Source organism: Juglans microcarpa x Juglans regia, chromosome 8S, assembly GCF_004785595.1.
Source record: "Juglans microcarpa x Juglans regia isolate MS1-56 chromosome 8S, Jm3101_v1.0, whole genome shotgun sequence".
Classification (NCBI taxonomy): Eukaryota; Viridiplantae; Streptophyta; class Magnoliopsida; order Fagales; family Juglandaceae; genus Juglans; species Juglans microcarpa x Juglans regia.
Window position 1 is genome coordinate 8,786,268 of NC_054609.1, and position 19,467 is coordinate 8,805,734.

The 19,467-nt window shown below is 35.3% G+C and overlaps 1 protein-coding gene across 1 annotated transcript; it reads left to right on the plus strand.

The window, feature by feature from the left end:
• The first annotated feature begins 13,763 nt into the window (after positions 1-13,763).
• LOC121243860 (gibberellin-regulated protein 9-like) lies at positions 13,764-16,597 on the plus strand. The gene is made up of 4 exons (XM_041141925.1): positions 13,764-13,924; positions 14,032-14,085; positions 14,504-14,561; positions 16,186-16,597. The coding sequence occupies exons 1-4, from the start codon at positions 13,874-13,876 to the stop codon at positions 16,365-16,367; spliced, it is 345 nt and encodes a 114-aa protein (XP_040997859.1). The 5' UTR covers positions 13,764-13,873; the 3' UTR covers positions 16,368-16,597.
• The last annotated feature ends 2,870 nt before the right edge of the window (positions 16,598-19,467 follow it).

The following is a 19,467-nucleotide window of genomic DNA, read 5'->3' on the forward strand; positions in this document are numbered from 1 at the left end:
AAACTGATCAAAATTGGTCTACTTCTGGTTTTCCTTTGTCTAACATCGGACCAAACTGGACCAAACTAGTTCATATATATATATATTTTAATTTTTTATATTGTATAAAATATTTATTATAGTATATATAATTTTAATATATAATATATATTTTTATATATAAAATAATTTGTATTATATGATAAATTAGTAATTAATATAATATTAAATTTTAAAATCTTATATAAATAACTATATATTATCACTATAGTCTATTGTATTAATAGTTATATTAATATTATATCACTATATATTATAATATATTATTATGTATTATAATATATAATATACCAGAAAATCGAACCGAACCGATAAAATCGAAAGTAGTGATGTAACCAATACGGTATCAATTTTTCAAATCTCAAAACTAATACATACCGATTGGATTATAAAATATGTCTAGAACCAAACCGGTTACATTTAAACCCGCCTCTTAAAACTTAAGCCCATGTTTTATGCTCTACAGATGAAAACGCTACCTAGCTAGGCCCCCCTCCCCGAGTCCCCACTTCTCTTTGTCACGACCCCATCGTCATCGCCTCCGTTCACCTTCGTATGTCCGTCTTCTAGATGAAAAACAACTCATCTGCCTACCAACATTGAACGCTCTTACAAGTCTTCGGGATCTCAAGTTAAGAAACATTTGGAATCGCTTGCTCAATTAGATGTGATTTGTAGGGGTGTAAATTCAAACCGGAAAACCGCTCCGGACTGGACCGGACCGGACCGGTTTTACCGGTTTTGAACCGGTCCGGTCCGGAACCTGTTTTTAAAATCTAAAAACCGGCCGGTTCCGGTCCAGTTCCGGTTCCAGGATTTTTTGGACCGAACCGGACCGGTTGATTAAAAAAAGTAAAAAATAATATTTTTATATATAAGTTTTATACAAAATATTTTATATAGATTAAATATTAATATATATAAGTTTTATATATAATGTATAATTATAAATTTTTATGTGAAATTTTTATATATAATATATATAATTATATATATTCATATATGAAGTAATTTCTTGTTATAATTTATAAATTATTACATAAAATGTTAATATTAAATCACTAAAAGTTTATAACTAATACTAATATATAACTTATAACTATACCAATAGTCTAATATTAATACTATTATATAGTCTAATATATTAATAAAAGTATAAAACAATTGTTTTTAAATCAATTTTTTTTTTATAAACAAATTTTTAATAACAAATTGTGAAACTTACATTTTAAAAAAATCAAAAAATCGGACCGGACTGGACCGAAAACCGATAAAACCGGAAGTACTGGTTTAGGAGGATAACTGGTGCGTAATCGATTTTAAAAAATATAAAACCGGTACATACCGGTTCGATCCTAAATTTTATCCAAAATCGGACCGAACCGGACCGGTTACACCCTTAGTGATTTGTGGGAAACGGGAATCAAAACATTTCCCAATGAGATCTATGAGTTGACTCATTTAAAGCACCTGGATCTGCCCATGTTTATTTAAGAATTTGACTTGCGGAAGATGAAGCGCTTGCCGGAGGAGCTAAACTGGAATGAATGCTGCAGCCTAGAGCATTGAGAAAGGAAGCCTTGCAAATCGGTTAAGGCTTCGTTTGGTTCATAAAACCATCCAAATTCATCATTATAATTTTTTTAAATTCTAAAATAAAATATAATAAATAATTTAATTTTTATAAATTTCAAAATAATAATAATATTAAAAAATAATATTTTAACAATATTTTATCATCTCAACTCAATTCAGTTTAACATCTAAATACAATCTAAATGTACGAAATTTTTCCCAAATTTGAAGGAAAAATCTGGGTTAGTTGAATTTATCCTCATCAAACTACTCATGAATGTATTTTTTGAATGTAAATATGTTGTCACAAAGTCGAAATTGAATTTGTGAAAGTGTGGATTAGACTAACCCCTTTGCAACTGTAACGCTCCGATCCCGGAGGTCCGGAGAGTTAGCTCTTAATATTTAATATCAATTTCAATAACACAACTATAACATCTAGAAAATTTTATAAAATATTAATTCATTTACTCAACTCAAAAATCTATGTTCCTTCATAGGAACAATAAAGAAATTCTCAATAACATAAATAAAAACTCTCTAAAGACTCGAAAATATCATTAATTCATCAAATCAAAATGACCAAAAATAAATCAATTTATTAATTACGACTCTCAAATAAGCATTTGTACTCTCAGGTACTTATTCCAATACGATCATTACACCTTACTAAAACTTCCTACTCTTGTTCTCCAACTGAACCATCAAAATTATCTGAAAAATATATAGAGATAAGGGGTGAGTTATCAACAACTCAGTAAGCAGAGGACATATATTAGTGTGTAAACATGAACATTTACAGAATTCAGAATGTAGAATAAAATATTTTCTTTCAAAATGTAGAATCAGAGTATTTGTTTTCAAAATGCAGCGTCAGAACATGTTATAAAAAATATCAGAGCAAAAGTTCGAAAATATTTATAATCAAAATTCATTTGACATAGCATAAACTAAAACATCACATCTTATCTTATCAGAACAGAACAGATACCATGTTTAACCCTCGTGGTAGGGTTGTGCAAACCTCGGTAGCTAACCGAGCAGAAACAGAATGTGAATCTTCCTCTTATTCATTCTCGGAGCCTTGAGTGTGCACATAGGAAAGACCACGCATAAAACCACTTTGTTTTCAAAGTAGGTGCACTAGAAACAGAAAAGTTGGTACCAACCCGAAAAGAGGCCACAATTTTACACCCATGGTAAGGTCAGAATGGAATAGAAACAGAAATAGATTGTTATGCTAGAGGTTTTCAGAAATCACATCATATTATATCATATCCGAGTACAAAACATCTTCAGAACAGAACAAAATCAGATCACAAAAATATAATTTATGCACAAAATTTCATATTCGCTCTCTTTTGCAAAGTTCAGAAATGGAATGTCAAAAAAATAAGCTCATGTCTATACCAGTCATGACAGAAAATACTTTCTCCTTAAACAGAATCTCATGAGTAATGCAGAACAAATAACTGAGGTAGTTCAAATTTCTTTTCATGACCAAATATGTATATTTTCTAAAAAAATCAACCTCAGCTCATTTTAATTTAATGCAAAGTCTAGTATAGGAACCCCGCTTACCTGGACTTCTTAGCTTTTCAGAAAATTTTCTCAAAATGCCGAACAACTATTAATCGTCACCTAGAACATAATAACATAATTTTCACAAATTTCCAATCGAACACATATTTCAATATTTAAGCCTAAGATGCTAAAATAACCTATTTTAATTCTTCAAAAACTTAACTTCATGTAATCCTAAAATATCGCCATATTTTTTAAATTCATTAATGTCCCAATAACCAGTCCGAAAAAAACACAAAATCTAACTTATTTACCAATGAGATCAAATTATAAAATTGGGTAACATAATTATATCAAAAATCTATTAAAGTAGACAAAGCAAAAATACTATTTAATTAAAATAGACTTAATTAGTCTCTCTTTGAAGTGTTCAAAATAAAAGTCTTGTGCACTACATTGTACTTCTAAAAATATATTAAAAAAATATAATAGTACTAATACCATATTACAAATCTTTATTACTAACATTATAAAAATCATGTATTTTACTAAGTAAAATTAAACCAAGACCATTTATTAAAAACATAACTCATTTAAACATAACCCAAAAAGACCTCTCATCCAAAAACCTAAATCTGGGATCTACACTAAAGGTAAACTGGTAAGTACCCAACCATTAGGTTAAAACTTTCCATATATATTATATATATATATTTATATATTATGTACATATATATACTTATAAGAATAAACCAGACGAACACACATGAGATTAACACCCAGTATGCGGCGGCATCAGCTTACCCAAGGGAAATCGAGGCACGTGTGGAGGGGTGAGGCACGACGGGGCTGGCTGGAGGGACCGAGGTAGCGCGACAGAAGAGCGGGAGTGCGGCAGAGACTTTGTCGAGCTGGGTTGCGCACGAGCGAAAAAGAGGGAGCGGTGAGCGAGAGAGAGAGTGAAAAGAAAGGAGCAAGTAAACCGAGAGAGATGCTCACCTTGAGGAGGAGCTACGGGCTGAGGTGACCTGTGGGTGTCCGGCTTCCTTTTCTGTGTAGGTGGTGACAGCTTAGGGCGGCTGGCGAGGTACGGTTGTCCGGTGGTAAGAACTCTCTGTTTTGAGTTGCAAAAACAGGGGAGTAACGTGTTGAGTTTCTGTGAGATGGGGGTGGCGGCGTACTGGGTTGTGGGTTGGTTGAGCAGATGTTTACGAGGAGGTGCACTGGTGTAGCGACAATACGGACGATGGAGGGCTAGGCTTCAGACGGTGTGGAGTCAAGGAAGAGGTGTGATTGGGTTACTATTGGTTGGGCGTGACTGGGCTGGTGAACATGGGAGGCTTGCATGGTGGTGGTGTGTACGAGGCAATGGCTCACTGGTCCATCTGTGGAAGCCACAAGTTGGCGTGATGGTGGCCATGCGGGATGGTCGGCGATGCCACAGCAGTGAGTGATGACCTTGGGCTACGGTGTCTGCATGGAGGTTTGCAGTGAACGGGAGAGATTCTGAGAGAGAGAACTGAGAGTAATGAGAGACACGGATAGAGAGAGTTTGTTGGGAGAGAACTTAAAAGGGAGAAAAAAAAAATAATTACAGAGGCATGGGGAGGTGGTACTCGAGGTGGAGAGGCATTTGGAGGTGTGAAAAAAAAAACTGAACAGAAAGAGATAAGAGAAGCAACCGTCGGGTCAAGAAAAATAAAAATAAAAATTTGAAACGAGAAAGCCTACCCAAAACGGCGTCGATTTCTCATGAAGGCTAGGCTTCCATTTGGTCTAGGTTTGGGTTTCACGGTGGAACCGGGTGTTACAGCCACTCTCTTTGATTCTCTCTATCCATGTCTCTACCCGTTTAAGCCTTCTCTCTTTTGCGGACTCTAACCGTTTGAATAAGTGCCTCAAAAAGGAAAAAAAAAAATTGATACCAAAGCCACTGCAAACGTTAGGGACCAGCACTGTTATCATTCTTGGTAGAATACTAACTGAATCTTGCTTCCTCCAAGTCTTATTTTTTATTTTTATTTTTTTTTACTTATGGCTCTTTTTCTTGTCTTTGTTGAGTCTTATTTTTTTATTGGTAGGTTTCGATGCAGAGAAAGGTCGCATTGCCTTGTGGTGTTTGCGTTGGCAAAGGGTTTTATATATGCAAATTGTGCAAAGGAATTGCAAATCACCATTATTTGGAAATCGTTGGGTTTGATTCTTTTCCTGCTAGGGTTGAGTATGCCCTCATGAAAGGTTCAAATGTATCTTTGATTGGAAATAAGTTCATCACATGATTACCAGATTTAGGTGTGGAAAATGTGATGGCAATGAAAGGTTGTTGACTAAAGAGAAGAAACAGAAGCCAAATGGAGGAAAATCTAGAGATTTTGTGGGCATCAAATGGGTTCAATGTTTCTCTGGGTATACGCCCAAACTAACTGCCATCTTTTTTCTTTTTTAAAAAAAAATGTTGACCCGACCTGGATTCTATGTGTCGGGTTGTTTGACTCACTCAGAAGCACGGGTCGGGTCGGCTTAACTCTGAACGGATTGTTTCGGTTTGAGGCCTAGTTAGCGCTTGATAATACGGTACTCTCTCTCTCTTTCTCTTTTGATGGGAATAGATTTCATTTCATTTCATGAATTGAAATTACAGTTGTGACTTATTAATACAAGAAAAACCCGAACTACAAGCTAAACTACGCATATATTCTAGAGCACCCTGCACATAAATTCATTTATGGTGGATATTGTCTTAACTTCTATAAAACTCTCCTAACAGAGAGAGCGCTCTATAAAAACAGAACTAAATGACTCATCTTCTAAAGAAGAGAAGCACTAGCCCCCTCCGTCCTCTCGGGCGAGAGGAATACAGGACTCTGTTACTATGGACACCAAGTTCAAATAGTCTATTAATTTTTTATTAAATACTAAAAAATAGAAAACTGCAAAAAGAAAACACATTAAAAAATACAAAAACACATAGCAAGTGAGCCTTGGGTTTTATCTCTTTCTAAGCCTGCCCCCTTCTACTTTCCTTTTTTTTTTTTTTTTTTTTCCTTTTACTGCCTTCTTCTTCTTCTTCTTCTGCATTTTATGTTGCCCATCGCCCCCCTCTGCTACTCTCTCCCTAGCCCATCTCCCTCTTTGCTATTGCCACCCTCTACGAGCACCGACGTGAGCCCATAACAACTCTCCCACCGCAAGCATCGGCATCCCGAACCCAAACGGCACAAGCACCCAGCTTGCACGAACACTAGCCTCCACTACGTAGAAGACCCTCCTACGCACGAGCTTTGCGCGCACGACCAACTGGTCATAGCATCGCCCGCCCCTCTCAACCAACTCTTGCCCTAGTTGCAGCCGTTCCAGGCGACTCAATACCACACACGGGTCCGAAAGAAAAAATGAAGATGAGGTTTCCGGATCTTTGAAATGAGGATCTTTGAGTTTAATCTGAAACACAAATCTTAGAAATGAGGAGGAACAAAACCTATACTAAAATTTGAGCTCAAACTAAAACTAAAACACACCAAAAATAAAACAAAAATAACAGATTGAACATATAACAGATTGGAAGAGTTTCGGTACGAAATAGTGAGCTCTCCGATTATCTATTGATAAGACATCCTTATTCCTTTCGACAAAGACAACTTGCTGTAAATTGCAATTTATTTTTCCTATTTAAGAGAAATTGTGATTTAATTTAGTTTTTTTTTTTGGAAATTTAGGTGAGTAGTTTTTATCCAAATCTTTACTCATTGTTTGGTACTTTTTTTTTTCTTGTTTTTATAAAAAGCAGTACTTTGCTCTTTATAGGGAGGAAGTGAAAAATGAACTCCGGATTCTTAGAGTCAACATAAAAACAAACATAGCTTTCCAGTTTTCAAATATGTATATTTTTGAGACTTATATTAAAAATTATTATTGAGTTTTTCGTGCATATATAATTTGAAAACTTGTATTGATATTATTTTGGAATATAGTTTTTTTTTCTCTTTATATATATATATATATATATATATATATTCATATAACAACTATTTTGAAATGGTACACCGAAACATCTCGGTATTGAAATATTCCGTTCCAGTATCTCAACTGGAACAGTCACTAGAATAGAATTCAAAACTTTGCATAAACTTGAGATGAACCACATAAATGTTAGTCTCTTTATTTTCAATCATTTATCACTAAGCAAGTTATGGATGAGCATTCTAAGCCCACCACTAACAAGAATTGCAACACGAGATGAGGGGGTCATCCAACCATATTGTTGAGGTAAAAAAATGCATCAACAAACCAAATTAAGGATTTAAAGCCATGATCCAAAAGCAAAACCTAATATATGATTCCTTGTTACTATACAGACCAAAATAGAGATGAACAGAGTTTGAACCAAATTGTAGGCATAGTTGCGTCGAATTCAGGTTGAGTGTTCAGTTTGATTTCTAGATTTCTTCATGCTTTTTTTTTTTTTTTTTTATATATGAAAAGAATCCCATTGAATACTCCGTTTAGATTGAGAAATTATCTCAACTCATCTCATCTTATTATTACAATTTTTTCAAATTTCTATATAAAATATAATAAACAATTCAATTTTTTCAAATCCCAATTTAACTTTTTCAAATATCAAAACAATCATAATATTCTAACAATATTTTATTCAACTTTTAACTTTTATTTAAAACTATCTCATTTAGGCCTGTGCATAAAAGGCCATAAACCGATCCATCTGCAAGACCCGCATTTTTCAACCAGAACAAACATGGGTTCATTGGATCAAAAGTTAATTACGGGTTTTATACCAACAACCTATCGAATCCGTCGAAACCGAAAGAAAAACCCTATCAAACAAAATGAAAACACCTTAGACTCGAAAATGAAGACTCGTCGTTCGCCATCACTGTCTTCTGTCATTGCAGAGGTGTGTTCTCTCTCTCTCTCTCTCTCTCTCTCTCTCTCTGTGTAAGATTTAGGTTTTCTACTCTTAGGTAGGCCTGTGGGTCAAAGAGGGAGTGGTGGGGCTGGGGATGTGTCTGGAACTTTGGGTCTGTTGTGGGATGAAGGAAGAGAACGTGGTGGGTGTTTTGTTAAGAGTAGTCTGAATATTTTATGTGGTTAAACACTACTGCTGGTCTCTATTTTAACTTTAACCATCTCAGTTGCACGCCATCTACTGCTGTGTTCCTTTTTCCTTATCTCAATAAGTATTTAGATGAACTTGGACGAGAGCAAGTGTATAAAGCAGGTGGTGAATGACAATTCCTGTATTTTTGAGTGATATAGCTGTAAACAGAAAAATCATGTTCCTTAGTCTAATTATGGTGTCTGTAAATGTTGAATGCTAATTATTTATTCAAATCTAGCTATATTTGTTAGTCTTTTGAAGTTCAATTTGGATTTTTGCCGTAGAAGAACCTATTCTCCTATTTATTAATAGGAATTTTGCCGTGTATGGTCAATGGATAGAGCCCTGGAGTTCTTGAAAGAAATGGTGACTTATAATTGCTTGATTGATGGGTATGTTAATTAGTTTGGGAGATGTGGAAGGAGCAGGAGGGGTGTTGAGGTTGTGAAAGGAGGACTTCGAGGACTCCGGTGACTTACTCTCTTTGTTTATAACTTGTTTAAAAACACCATTTGTTTGTGGAATAGTTGAATTGCAGGGTAGTTTGAAATAATATAGAGTAGTTTGAACTAAATAAATAAATAAATAAATACATTGTGGTTTTTGTTTCCTCTGGGTAGCTTTCCTAAAATTGGTCTAAATACATTGTCTTTTAGCTGAAATTCTGTTATGGGGTTGAGTTTGAGGATGTGTACAATGTAGCTACCTATAACAATTGGTATCACTTGAACCTAAGTATTGAACAATATAATTTATTTCGCTTGTCTTCTTATATGTTTTCTTCTGAGATTGTCAAGTAATGAAGGGAGGACTTGGAGCATTGTTCTTTTTTTTTTTTTTGAATTTACCTTTTACTGATCTAACAAATATTGGGGCATAATTATATTCAAGCCTTTTCTTTTCTGCTTCTTTACTTTTTTTTTTTTTTTTTTCTTTTAACTTTCTTTAGTCAGGCATGAAGTATCTCTACATTTTTTTTCCCTCTCATATTCATTATGTTGGTGCGGCTCTTTGTTTACACTGCTTATGGCTCTTAAAGTAGTGATTTTTCCTCTCCTTTCAGTTTTACTATTGAAATTACCTAAGTATTCCTGTAATACAGTAGAAATATCTACCAATTCACTCAACAAATTGGTTAGTATTCAAGCATGCAATTAATTTAATAATTAAACAATAACATAAAATAAATAAATTGCATAACACTAAGATTGGTATCGAAGGGAAACCCTTTAAAGAACTCTTTGAAGGTAAAACCCTACGGGACAATCAAATCCAGGAAAGTCAATCTTATTATTTGAAAATCAATTACAAGTACTCATCAATTACAAAACCTTTGTAACTTGACTCTCTCACTTGTCCAGACAAACGACTCATTTGTCTTCTACCGCAGTAGCAGCCAGAACCTCTGGCAATCTTCAAATATTGCCTTTCCTCCTAGAACTCTAGGGGCTGAAATCCAATCACACGATCCTCCACGCATGAAGTACGATCACACTCAAAGAGAGATCACAAATATGAAAATTCACTAAAGAATTTTCTCACCCAACAATGCACTAGAAAGTGCTCTAGAAAATATGTAGATCTGAATCTCTATAGATCTTAACCAGTAGGATCCTTTAAATAAACAATCTGAAAAGAGTTCCAGTTTCAGTAGGATTCTGCTGACGGATAGAATCTGTCGCGAAGACGTCTCCTGACAGATTGCTGACATGTTGCGATAACTATTCTCTACAGTAACTGATTTCTGTTCAGCTTCTGTTCTGGATAGTTTCTTGATAGTTCGAAATTCTTTCTGCTTGATATCTTCTTTTTGAATCTTCTATCCAGATCACTTGATATCTCCTATCTTTTCGAATATTCAATCTTGATCAAAAGTATTTTGAACCTTTATCTATTTGACCACTTATCTTAAAATTCAAATATTCATAGATAAAGATAAAGACAAACCTTTATCTATTAATTTATTTATCTTTGAATTTAAATATTCATAGATAAAGATAAAGACAAATTACATTAATCCAATAATTCAAATAGGTCCTAGTCATCTAATCCTAGCCAACAAACTTTTACATTAACAACTGTTTTTTGCTATGAACTGCAGATCAAATCAGATCATTGAATTATATTTATGATACATGTACGTTATATTACAGTATTAGCATCACTAATATATTGACTTTTGTATGTTATATTATATGTCAGCCTTCAGTGTAAGGGGTCGTGTGCTTGATCCATTTCGTAGTTCACTATTACCAAGAACAGTCGAGGCACTCGTTTGTACACAAAATTGGTTGAGAGATCCAATATCCATTGATCTTCGTGCCTCCTTAGATAATATTAAAAGCTTTGAGGTAGAATTGGGTAATAAACTTATTTCTTATTTACATATTTATTAAACTTTTTCATAATGTTTATTTTTACATCATTAATAATCATCATGTACTTTTTTAGAGTTTGATCCAAAATCAAGCTTTACTTATGTTGATGAGGAGTAACTCAAGACTTATGATCTGTATGATGGTATGCTTTTCATTTTCACTCATTTGTTAGAGAAACTAAGCCATTTTGTGTTGATTTGAATGATTTGATGTGCTATTATTAATTCGGTGTTAAACTTTTTCATAATAGCAGATATAGAGGAAGAGATGGGAAGCTGCTATAATTTGATCGTTGGATGCTCTTTAGTCTTCTATCAGTTGACGTTCGTATTTTCTAATTTAGATAGTTTTTGTAGTAGATGGCTTTTGTACTTTTTTTTATTAGTTTTTGTATAAATTTAACCTATATGTTAGCCATTAAATCAAGCAATTCTAAGCAAGGACCTGAGTTGATTAGTGGTATCATGGGCAGTATGGGTAAAGTCCATCTAAGGGCCTCATTATTGATGAATTTTTTTTTTTTTTAGTAAGTATTATTGAAGTGAGGTTGGAATAAACTTAATCTAAAAAAATATGACGTGTTTCAACCATTGATGATACACAATAATCACTGTGGCAAGTAGCAAGGAAAAAAAAAATAGAAAAAGAAAAAAGACCCGGCCCAACTCCATACAGTAACGGGTTGAGTCGGACCAGGTTGGTGCGCAAACAGTGACGGGTCGGGTCGGACCGGGTCCATACCCGGTTAGATGTCATCGGGTTGCAATCCTAATCTCATCTACTCTCACTATCTAAACGGAAAAAGATTTTATTTCATATGTTTCAGCTAGACATCTAAAGGAATGATAACTCTAACGGGCGGCTTCGAATCTGAAATTCTAGGAATTTGTAATGCTAAGAGTATAAATTGCACTGGATTTGCTAATACGATCAAATGACTTTTGATGTAACTACGACTTTCTTCCATTAAAATGCGGTTTTTAATAGATACTTTAAAAAAAAAAAAATCAAATGGCACGTAGTATTTTTTGTCAACTTTGGCCATCAAAATGAGAAGACATTACAAAACTCCAATAAAAAATAAAAATAATAAAAAAGGCTCACCCTTCCCGGTATTGGGGGGTCGGTCCACACGTTTGATGGCATGACCTACATCATGTAGTGTGGCTCTTGAACCACCCTATTGCAGAGTGGTTTGACTATCCCACGAGTTTAGCTTGTCAACAATCCACCGTGGGAGGCTGAAATCACACTGCGATAAGGAGGTGAGCCACCCCCATTAAAGGTGACGCCTACTGTCAACCAATGGGATGGTTCAAGAACATCCTTAGAGGGGCTCAGGCCATGTGTGGGGTTAGGTCATTAGCAAATCACGCTTGCAAGGTAGCCAAACCACCCTATGAAGGAGTGAACCCGTCATGATGGTGACTTCTGCGCCATGGAATGAGGCGTGGTTCGAGCCACGGAATGTGGACCATGTTAGAGCTAGCGCCAATGAACCTGCTTTTCGTGGAACTAAGGATGGCAAAGATCGAAGGACAATGCTAGGGCCAACGAAAATAGTGACCTTGCATCGATAGTGCAAATTGTACTTTTTTTTACATATTTTTTTAAACCCTTTCAAATATTTAAAAATAAATAAAAATCACAAATTCACTAAAAAACATTTACTTAACCATTAAGTACAAAAAATAAAAATAAAAATTGATAGACTTTGTTGGTAGCCTTTCTCGGAGGAAATATGATTTCCCGGCAAAAAAACCCCCTTCCACTTGCCACTAGAGTTTTTCTCTCTCTTCTTTTTTTTTTTTAATTTTTTTTTAAGTTTTTAATTTTTTAACTTTAATTTCAAAATATTGACTATTTTGATTGTTTTTAATTCGAGTTTGTAACTTAAGGTGGAAGTATCACCTTTTGATTGGCTGACATATGGGTCCTATTACACGTACATGGATATTATTGTTTTCTCATTAGAGAGTCTAATTTGAGGGACAAAGTACTAAGTTGCGATCTCATTAAACCTTAAAATGTAAATTGCAAAAATCGTGAAAATATGAAGGCTAATTACACAAATAACCTAAATGAAAATTCCCTAAGAAAAACTGATACAGAGTTGGCGGCTGCGTGCATGCGTCTCAAAGCCCTTGTTATTACCATTCGTTTGGTTATACAGTTTAGATGAAATGAGATGTAATATTTTATTAAAAATTAAATAAAATATTATTATAATATAATTTTATAATATTTTTTTATTTTAAAATTTAAAAAAGTTAAACTTTTTATTATATTTTGTATGAAAGTTTGAGAAAATTATAATGATTATATAATATGAAATGAGATGAAATAATTTGATTTTGTGTAACTAAACTAGTCAAATTATGAATGTCAACTCAAATAAGTTTCATGCCCAACCAAAACTGCAGTGCATCTAGTATTGATAAGATTGGATAATGTTATATACAGTTCTACAATATGCAAATTTCGTACATTCTTTGAAAAAAAAGTGAAGTTTATTATTAAAAGATTAAAGTTTTTATGTGGGTTCTATATTTACCTATTTTTTTTAAAAAAAGTGTGCGATGCTTGGCAACTTGCACATTCTATATAGGCTGCAAATATAATTTCTTATATAGATATTCCTTAACCAGGTATGAGAGTAACTTGTTGGTTAAAAGTATAAACACTTGTAATTTTGTAATGCTGATGCAGCTCACTATAATTAACAAGACTAATTAGGATCAAGCATACTTGGAAATGAAGATGCATGGGTGATTCAATCTTTATTATATATATGTCGGTGCCATTTGATCAGTACCATGCATGTTTTCCTCGTTCAAAAGCTCAGCTCAACCAGGATCACAAGACATTATATCCTATTCAGCAGCTATCTTAGGGGACCATCCTCTCTCTCTCTCTCTCTCTCTCTCTCTCTCTCTCTCTGTGGTCACAGGCACCATATATCCAGCCAAAGCATCAACAGCTGTGCTTACAATAAAGGCAATTAATAAAACCAAAAGTGAAAGAAGCTTCCAAAGACATTTCCCCGTGGACTCTAAGCCATACTTGTGAAATCTATCCAACCTTGCGTGTGAGTTTTAAAAGATAAAGCTAAAACAAAAGGCAAAAAGAAGATGCCTATATGATGGCAGTAGTCTAGTACTACTCCTCCTGCCATATCCCATTTCATTCACGCAGACAGTCTCATTACCATCAACCTTATCGTTTTCCCCCCAACATCATGAAGCTGATCTTCTCAGTCTCTGTCATTGCAGTCCTCCTCCTCCTACAGGTACATTAACAACACTGCAATTTGCAGCTTAACATTGTCTGTCGGGAAGATTACTGTGCAATCATAAACTTTACATGATGTGCTTTGGCATTGTTCCTTTTTTCCAGGCTTTTGCAGAGGCTTCATCAGCCAATAGTGTCCCAAGCAGTACTCTTGCTAGTGTGAGTCTCTCTCTCTATACTTAGTCCTAAACCCTAGTTTGTGACTGAACCCTCATACAGAAGAGAGAAGCCAGATTTAGTGTGCCAATATTGATTGTAATTTACCTTCAAGTTTAAAATTCCTTGCCCTTCACTATTAGACTATGCATTAGGCCGTAAAGGAAAATACTGATCTATTCACAAAGGGATTATACAAAAATAATTCCATAACCTATCTTGGTTTGATGTGGTTCGTCAGATTGTAAAATTACTTATATTGTAAAGCAGATATAACGGATTAGATAAAACCACATCAATTTGTAGGATTATATTTATGTAATTTATTTGTAGATGTAGCACTCCTCGTAGGTAATATTGCATAGAAGTCGAATGGAAACTCGGGTACTGATTTTGTTATTGTTTTGCCTTTCCAATTCAGATGGATGCTGGCGATGCGGCATCTCTTCGTGCTAAACATCGTCCTCAAATCAAAATAAGTAAGTTGCTGCTAATATGTGTGCTCATCCAATTAGTTTTTCATTCCTTTTACTTTGAGCAATCGTTTTTTTCCCCCCCCTCAATTTACACCCCAAATGCTGTATATGATGCTAGAATCCTAAGCTATCAATTTTGTTACAATTTATATATTCAATTAAGATATGACCATTAACATCGATGAAAATGAAACATGTGTCACAATCGTAGCCATTAAAACTTAATAGTTTAACATGCAAATTGAAAGTTCTGATAATTCAATATGTAAATTTTAAAAAATAATAACAATTTGACAATTCAAAATGTAATTTTCTTGTTTATATAATGATAATATAATGTTATTATTTTAATTTGTTTAGTCTACGCATTCATATGCTTGATTTTTAAAATATATGGCTAGTGAAAAGCCAGGAAAATATTCTCCACTCAACTACTTTGGGGATTAATGTACGGATCGACATAGATCACATGAATAACACATTTGTTATTTTAAGAAGAAATATATATCACAATGTTTATTAGGATCCACAAACCTTAATTTGTAAGTTACTGATCAGTACAAATTATGTTTAAATATGGGTTTCTTGAGAATATTAAAATGATGAATATTTTAAAAATTTTAAGAGATGAAGGGTTGATTTGACAAAATCTCTACTATATATTAATTTTGAAAACAAAATAGTCGGAAATTCACTAATTAATCATCCACATAAATTATCTTTAAAAAATATAGAGGATGTAAATTCAGACGAATAACATGATTAGAGGTCCTTGAAACGCTCTACCTTTCTTACCTGTAAAGTATTATAAGGACAAATGCCTGTACATGTGTTTCTGCATCTGCTGAATAGATACCTACCAATTAATGATCTTATTGGAATTCCATGCATGCAAGCATATTTTGGCTTTTATGAATAGTTGTTTAAGTGTATTATTATATATAAAAGTGTATATTCTTATTAAAGTGAGAAGAATATATAACTTCAATACACAATCCTACTCTTCAAGTACGTACGGTTTTTGTTTTTGGCACTGAGTATTCGGGAACAGCATCTCGACGAATTCCAGTGGTGCACAAGCTCTTGACAATGAATTTTTCACAAATGCACCTCAAATAATTTAAGGAGAAAATCCCTCAATCCAATGACTCCAAGAGATTGTAGGCACCCAATTAAGAGATTTGAATCTTAGACCTAGGGTTAGGGAGCATACCCTTAAGTCCAAAACCTTTACCACTTAAGCCAACCCCAAGAGTTCTTCAATTATGTACGCAATCCCATGTATTGAGCGAAATATTAAAGACAAAAAGAATATACTTTAGTGCTTAAAACTATTTTTGTTAAAACTACTAAAAATACTTTTGATACATAACTTGCAATTTACAACATATGAGGTGATATGACATGATGTGAACGATTGAATGTTAAAGGAGGAAATGAATTGTACAATGACATGGTAGTACACTATAGAGATCAATGATAATGAATTATAAAATCTTCCTTCTTGGTCGAGCTTGCTTGATGCGAAAATTTTATAGAGCAAGATTGCAAGTTCACTAACTGTAAAATAAAAATAAAATATGAGTGTGATATATAGCATAACTCACATATATATAATAATTTTCAGATTGCAGCTCAGCATGTTCGAAGAGATGCAAGAAGGCGTCGCGAAAAAAGAGGTGCACCCGGGCATGCAAGAGCTGCTGCATGAGATGCCACTGTGTACCACCAGGTACCTATGGCAATAAGAATGCATGCCCATGTTATGCACGCCTCAAGACCCATGGAAACAAGCTCAAGTGCCCTTAGAGCAAATTAAGCATTACAAACTTCCCATGGAAATTGGCATTCAAAAACATATTTGAATGTCGTACTATTCTTATTACTAAAGGAATAAATTAAATTGATAATCTAGTATTCTTATTACAAGAGGAATAAATAAAACTGATGATGATCAGAGCTATGCTTTGAGTAATAAATGTTGAGTACATTCTGTATTTTTTAAATGAAAGTATTTCCTTCTGTATGTTTTTACCTAATGCAAGCTTCACATTTCTTTGAGTTGTGTGTAAATCCCGCATTCTTAAGTTTGTAAGTGATAATCAAACCATAATAGATGTTTAAGAAATACAGGTCCGGGCGATGACATGTTGTGCGAACTGCTTGAAATTTCTGAGTTCTGCTATTTATAAATCTGTATGGTCGTAAATATTCAACTAATTATTGTAGACCCGAAATAATTATAAAAGAAAACTCAACATAAATATTTATTTTAGGCTAATTAATGTGATAGATTTTAACATTAAGATTGCGTTTGGGTAGTGAGGTGATCTCAGATATTCTATGAATAGTAGTGAAAAAGTAATGATAAAATATTGAATAGTAATTAATAGTAATAAAAAATACATAAAAAATAATAATAAAATAATAAATAATAGTGGAGTATTCTGATTTGTTAATAAACGGATTTATAAATACTACCAATGTGTGCCTATGAAAGAGACAACCAGGCTCTCTTTTAACACAAAAAAAATTCTTCAACTCCAAGCATAGCCTTCTAGTTCCTAAGACACAAACGCTCTGTACAAAACCAATCTCTCCACCCTTCACATTTATTTCTGCATACAAGTTCACCAAATAACTGTACGTATCCGTACTTTATATACTTGCTGTTTCTCAATATATGATAACTACATTAAATAATTAACAACCTCGCATGGTAATGATCATGTTATTGAGGGGAAGATTTCAAAATAGTTTTAGAAATTAATTGTGGATTTGCCCGATATACGAGAGTAATTAAGTTATTTAATAAACATAATATATACATAATTTTGACTTACAATGGGAGAGGAAATGAGGTCGAAACAATTTTGATTAATTGCTTATATTTTACAAACCAAAAGTTTCCTCTTGAGGATATCTCCCCGCCCCCACCCACCCACCCACCCCGCGACGGGGCGATGCGGCTTCTCTAAAGCGCACTTAACCCATGGGTGGCCAGCCTATTTGTGCTAAGTAAAAGAAGACCTAGGCCAAACCCACGGATTGCACATCAGAGGGAAAGGGGGTCATCATGTCACTGACACAACCCAACCCACCTGGATGACAGAAGAGTGTATCGCATTAAACGACCAGAGGCGGCAACAAGCAACAAATCTTGGCGGGAGACTCACATTTTCCAAGGACTTAGGTAGTGGGTGCACCTTCCCACCTGCCATGGGGATAGGACGTGCAGAGGAGTGTATTGCATTTAATGCAGTGGCATGGCGTCCAAAGCAGTAGGTGGTCATCCAGCTGCAGGTTTGGCACCCAGTACAATGCGTGGACCTCCCATGGACAGGGTGTGGGGCCCACACCAACTAGGGTATAAAAGCCCACTTCTAGGTTAGAATCAAGGATCTTTCCTTCTTATTGGGCAATTTCATCATCTTTTTGGGAGAAGTTGACTTAGGCATTAGAGATGTTTTACACCACCCAAGCCCTCACCCTTATGTGACTTGTAGGAACATCAGAGCAGGCCAGGAAAGTTGTACGGGAGCGAAACACGTCAGTAATAGTGGCGCAAAGAATCCATGAGAAACATGGAAGTCAGGTTTGCATGCTGGCAACAACACGCTCCCAAACCACCCATGGACAAGAAGAATCCTGGAGAAACATGGAAGTCATGTTCACCAAAATGGAAGATGTTGTTAGGAAGATGACAATAGAATTAGACATGCTTCAAGAAGAGAACAGAGCACAACAGAAATAGATACGGTTGAGGAAGAAAGGAGGCAGATGCACCACAAGTTGCATGGTCTTATGGATAAATATGAAGAGATGGCCAAAAAACTGGGCGCATCATCCTCAGTTGACCAACTTCTCAGTAGTACCAACTTACCATACAGTGTGGAGGTAATGGCAGCTCCTCTCCCACTAAAATTTAGAGTCCCACAAATGGAGATGTACGATGGGTCCAAGGACCCGCTCGAGCACTTAGAGACTTTTAAGGCTCATATGACCCTCTACGAGTTCCTGAGGAAGATAGCCTGTCAAACCATTCCTTTAACACTAAAAGGGGTCGCACGGGGTTGGTTTGGAGTGTTACCACCGGGCTCGAGTGACGGCTTTAGGGAACTGGCTAGTTTATTTTTAACACAGTTTATAACAAGTAGGAAGAGGAGACGACCGACGGCGTATCTCTTGACCGTCAAATAACAGGAAGATGAAAAGTTGAAGGCGTATCTATCTTGATTCAATAAGGAGTGGATGACGACAGACGACCAAGATGAGAAAATCACTCTGGAGGCCATCTTAGGAGGCATTTGGCCACGCAATCTGTTCATAGAGGAATTGGCAAGGAAAACCCCCACGACGCTGCGTGAGTTCATAGATCGGGCGGATGGCTTTACCAATGCAAAAGATAACCTTCGAGCCTTGACGGCCACAAGGCAAACCGAGTTGGAATAGGCTGACAAGAGAGCTAGTGGCCCAGGCCATGGAAAGGCACCTGAGAAACAAAAGACGGTGCAACATGATGTTAAGCGGGGAGAGAATATATCGGCCAGGTAGGGAGCCACGAGGTGAGCACATGGCATCCTGAATGTACAATAAGAGAGTAAGTCTATGTTATAGGATGCTGACCAGCAGAACCATCGCTTTTGCATGTACCACCAGTCGAACGGTCACCGAACCAAAGACTGTTACACCATGAGAATGAAAATGCAAGAGTTGGAGCGCCTGGTCGCCCAACACCCAATGAAGAACTGAAAACTGTCTGATCGAGGAGATGGGCACACGAGGTCATGTCATAGTGAAAGCATTAAGAAGCGAAGAACCCAAAGGGAGATGCCCCAAAGCTCCTCCTGCTGTACCCCGGCATGCAGCAACAATCCCCTGGGAGAGATCTGCACCATAGTGGGCGGGT